Source organism: Bidens hawaiensis, unplaced genomic scaffold (genome assembly GCF_021521415.1).
Source record: "Bidens hawaiensis isolate Kalapana, Puna unplaced genomic scaffold, B.hawaiensis_p1.1 tig00039125_1, whole genome shotgun sequence".
NCBI lineage: Eukaryota > Viridiplantae > Streptophyta > Magnoliopsida > Asterales > Asteraceae > Bidens > Bidens hawaiensis.
Genome location: NW_027496889.1, coordinates 119268 through 123463, shown reverse-complemented (window position 1 = coordinate 123463; position 4196 = coordinate 119268). Strand labels below are relative to the sequence as shown.

Below are 4196 nucleotides of genomic sequence, written 5' to 3'. Positions count from 1 at the left end.
GTAACCAAAGTCCTTTTAATCAACAACCAATAAATCAAAGTCTTCGGGAGTGAATGAACTAAAAGGTTTTTCAATCATGACACTAGGTTTTTTTTTTACTTTAGGAAGATAAGGACCCTCTTAAATAGACTTGATCATTGTATCTCTTGTGTTCTTGCAAATTCATGAAAGGGTACCTCCATTCGTTAAATTCTTTAAAACCAACCAACTTGGGTGGTTTGTTGTTTAAGCTCGTTTCATTATCCATGAGAAGGTAGTGTTTCAAGAGAGATTTTGCTTCGGAAGCCATTTTTGAAGTTGTAAGATGAAAGTTCAAACTGAAAAATCTACCAAGTACGTAATTTCGCAATTCGTAAATTACAAATTGCGAATTGCGAGATTAAATATCTTTGCGAATGCGAGAATAAACCTTGAGAGAATAAAACTTGCGAGAATCGGGTTGTTTACGAGAACTAAGTCTGCGAGAATTAATTTTGTGAGAACTTTTCTTGCGGGAAACTTAGTTTCGCGAAATGCAAAAACCACGATGGACAATAGCTCGAAATTTGTCATGGTTCCATTCAAGCTTATCAGATCAAGTTCGTTTTTGAAGATAGAAAGGTCCAAAACAGCAACAAACAAATGTCTAACAAAAATGCAAGCTCAAAACACCGACACTCTTGATTAACCCAAAGTGGAAGACCCGAAAACCCAAATGTTGAGCGGTAGCTCTGATACCAATTGTAGGTCTCGTGAATGCATCTAAAAACTAAGTTCGGATCAATCCGTAGCTTTGGTCATGAGCGGAAATCACCAAATCTACTAGGATCTCGGATCAAAAGTGTCAACCAAACATAGGGAGAAAAAGTAGGCGAGGTAGAAATAGAGAATAGAATAGCAAAAGTTGTGAGAGTATGAAGTATATATAAGGGTTGTTTACACTCCTGCTCCCTAAGTCTATTCATTTCGGCCTCATGGGCTGGCCCAACTAGGCAATTACAATGTTTATGCCTTCAGATTTATTACAACTTAGCTAAATGAAAGCAAACAAATAAATACATGATAAATTATATCTAATACATGAGCCTACTATAAGAATAAATAAAACGAGACCCAACCGTTCCACCTGATTTATTATGTATTTCTTTCTTTCTTTCTTAGCCAAAGATATTTGGGTAATTTCACACTAACATTAAAGAACACATCTAACATAGTTAACAATATGTTAGATTAGGATCATTATTGATAACAAAACTGGAAGTTAAGATTGCCTCTAGTCACATAATCAATAGGGCTAATTGTGACTAAAGGTTAATAGTGTGGATTATTAAAATCCACTTTTTTCGTTACATAATAAATCTTAACGCATATTTAGTTAGGAAGCGTAAAATTCTTCATACACATTTCTTTATAAACCTATTTTGTATATATTAAGCTATATGGTTTTTTTAATTTTAAATACGGCGTACATTCTTTCACATCATAAAATTTGAATTCTTATCATTTAATGATCTTCACCCTATCAAACTTCTTGATATTATCAGGGCAGTAACGCATTCGTTTGTATAATTAAACGTGTATAGTATATATAATTACGGGATCCCGTGACTAAAACTGATGATTAATAAGTACCTAGGTAACGGAGTTGGGTGTGGTGCGTTAGTTGTCTAACAGAAATCTAATCATTCTTAAACAGAGGACATCTATTTTTTCCACACATAATTAATGGTGGTACATATAATTTCAACAGGAGAAAAGGTAGTCAACTTTTCATACAACTTTCTATACTTCCTTTGATAGTGAAACCTTTATAATGGGACCAACTCTATCATATACTTTTCCAAAAAATAAAAAAAATAGTTAATTATGAGATCAGCATGATATAACTATTTATAATACATGAACGAAAATGATAATCAGAAATAACAGGATAAAACAGAAGTGGCCACATAACTATCTTGTATATAACATTCACAACAATCGTATGAGCACGTTATATGGTTTTTTTTGGGTTCTCAACGTATATATTCACATTCTGAAGTATGGAGTACGTACTGTGTAAATGGATTATTCACCACTCTCTGTTAAAACTGGCTGCTTTTTTTTGTGTGTGTACGGTTCACCATTATAATATAATATTATCATATGTATGACAAAGTTATTATACGACATGCATGGGGCACCCCACAAATCCATCATCAATACGTACATACAAACATATACCTTTATTCATTGATTCTTATTCATTCCTGTTCTATATATATAATATGTGTATAGAATGTCTTTTCCCTTTTCTTTTTTCGACCACATGCTACCTAGCCATCAATCACCTTAACATTTTGTCAATTTAATTCATGCACCACCCTAAACTTAACCCCTATTTCGTACGTATTAATTCTTCTAGTTTATGTAATGTGCTTATATTTTAACATTACACTGACAAGTGACATAGCGGGTCCACGGATGCCGAAGATGTAGATGATCGAGCAAAGCTCCACAGATCAATCTCACTCGTGTACACTCCTTGGTTCGGTCTAGAAGTTGTGGTTGCGTAACAATATTGAGATGGCTCTAGTTCTTCATGGTCAAGTGGGAAACAAAAGTCTTCATTTGGCTCACCATAGCAAGACTCGACTTGGCCGTTGAGTTGAGTGGCCACAAGTCGTTCAAGATCCGCCCAATTATCAAGAAGCTCACGTGAATCATGGTTCGTGTCGTTTGGTTGATCTGATTCTGTCCGGAAGTCGTTCACTTGGGGTTTGAAAGTTAATCCTGGATCGAAGTTGGTCATCGTGGGATTTTCGAGCCTTGGTAGGTGGTAGAATCTGCTGTTAGTATTTGGGTTGATGGATTGCGGAATGGTGTTGTGGGTTGAGTTGAAAGACTCAAATTCTTGTTTGCAAGACCGACTGCCACTCATGTACACGAGTAATTGGTCAAGAACACCATCTTTATTTAAGGATTGTAACTGTGTTCTTGAGTCTATCGAGGTGGATAGCGATCTCTGAGGACTCTCGAGCGCTTTATGGTAGTTTTTCTTCTTGAAAACACGACATACCACCCACCCGTCTTCTTGAGTTGATTCACAAAGGTTAGAACCCTGAGGAAAAGAAAAGCCGACGTAGTTAGTGACCTTTCACGTAAATAACACATAAAAACGAGTATGTGATACTTTGTTAAGTGAAAATGGTACTTGTTTGATTAGATGTAATTGAGTTACTTTTTATCAAGAAATCAATATAATATTAGTGTTTGATTAGATGTAATTGAGTTATATTTCACAAAGATATCAGTAAAAAGGTTTCCACCAAACAGAAAGCTTCAAGTTTAAGCAAATTTAATGAGGAAAATAACTCATTAACACCGTTTCTAATCAGGGGACACATTTGGTCCCCTCTTAATTATGTTCTGTTGGAAAATTAAAGAGACTTACACATGCCTCTTGGTTGGCAATCATATTATCATCAAGCCTATATTCATGCATTATCCAATCAGATTTCTGGCCATGAGGGGCTCTCCCTTTGTAGAACACAAGTGTTTTCCTCATACCGATTCGTGTTACACTACTATAGATAACCTTATCACGTCCGGTGGCTTTCCAGAACCCCACAGCCGTTGCACGGTTCGTTCTAGTACCCGTCGGGTACTTCTTATCTTTATGACTAAAGAAATACCAATCATTCTGAGGTGTTGATCCTATCTTGCACTTCTCTGCGAATACCCATGTGCTTATCATGTAATAATCTTTTTTATTAAAACACATAAAACTAGAATAAAAGGTAGGTGCATCTACAAACCTTGTATATCCCAAGGTTCAAGCTTGTTAAGATCAACATCGCGAATAACATCAAGATCGATCTTTTCGTATGCAACTTTTTTCCTCAAGTAATAGTGAAGAAGCTCTTCCTCAGTGGGGTGAAACCGAAACCCAGGTGGCACTTTAGACTGGCCATTAACATTTACAGACAAACTCATTTCCTCCTCAGACATTAGGAAGTGAAAAGAAGAGAATAGTTGCAAGGACATGATTATTTATATGGGAAATTGAGTGAGATGGGTCCAAACAAACTCAACTCATTTAGCCTTTTTGTGTATATGATGGTGTGACCAACCCAAGGGGCCTCTAACAAACGCATATATTAATGTGTAGAACTATATATTAATAAACGTATGTGTACATATATCAATGTATAGATATTTAAATACCAGTGATATAT

General features: G+C 35.7%; 1 protein-coding gene across 1 annotated transcript; it reads right to left on the bottom strand.

The window, feature by feature from the left end:
• Positions 1-2214: 2214 nt before the first annotated feature.
• Positions 2215-3969, bottom strand: LOC143591021 (NAC domain-containing protein 43-like). The gene is made up of 3 exons (XM_077071345.1): positions 3777-3969; positions 3413-3690; positions 2215-3079 (listed from the first exon to the last, which is right to left on the bottom strand). The coding sequence occupies exons 1-3, from the start codon at positions 3967-3969 to the stop codon at positions 2411-2413; spliced, it is 1140 nt and encodes a 379-aa protein (XP_076927460.1). The 3' UTR covers positions 2215-2410.
• Positions 3970-4196: the final 227 nt, after the last annotated feature.

Bases quoted from the DNA above. Each gene is read 5' to 3' on its own strand.
- LOC143591021 (XM_077071345.1), bottom strand. From the start codon at position 3,969: ATGTCTGAGGAGGAAATGAGTTTGTCTGTAAATGTTAATGGCCAGTCT. The intron at 3,691-3,776 runs GTTTGTAGATGC...GGGTATTCGCAG, and splicing joins TGAACCTTGGGATATACAAG to AGAAGTGCAAGATAGGATCA. The intron at 3,080-3,412 runs GTAAGTCTCTTT...TCTTTTCCTCAG, and splicing joins TTGCCAACCAAGAGGCATGT to GGTTCTAACCTTTGTGAATC.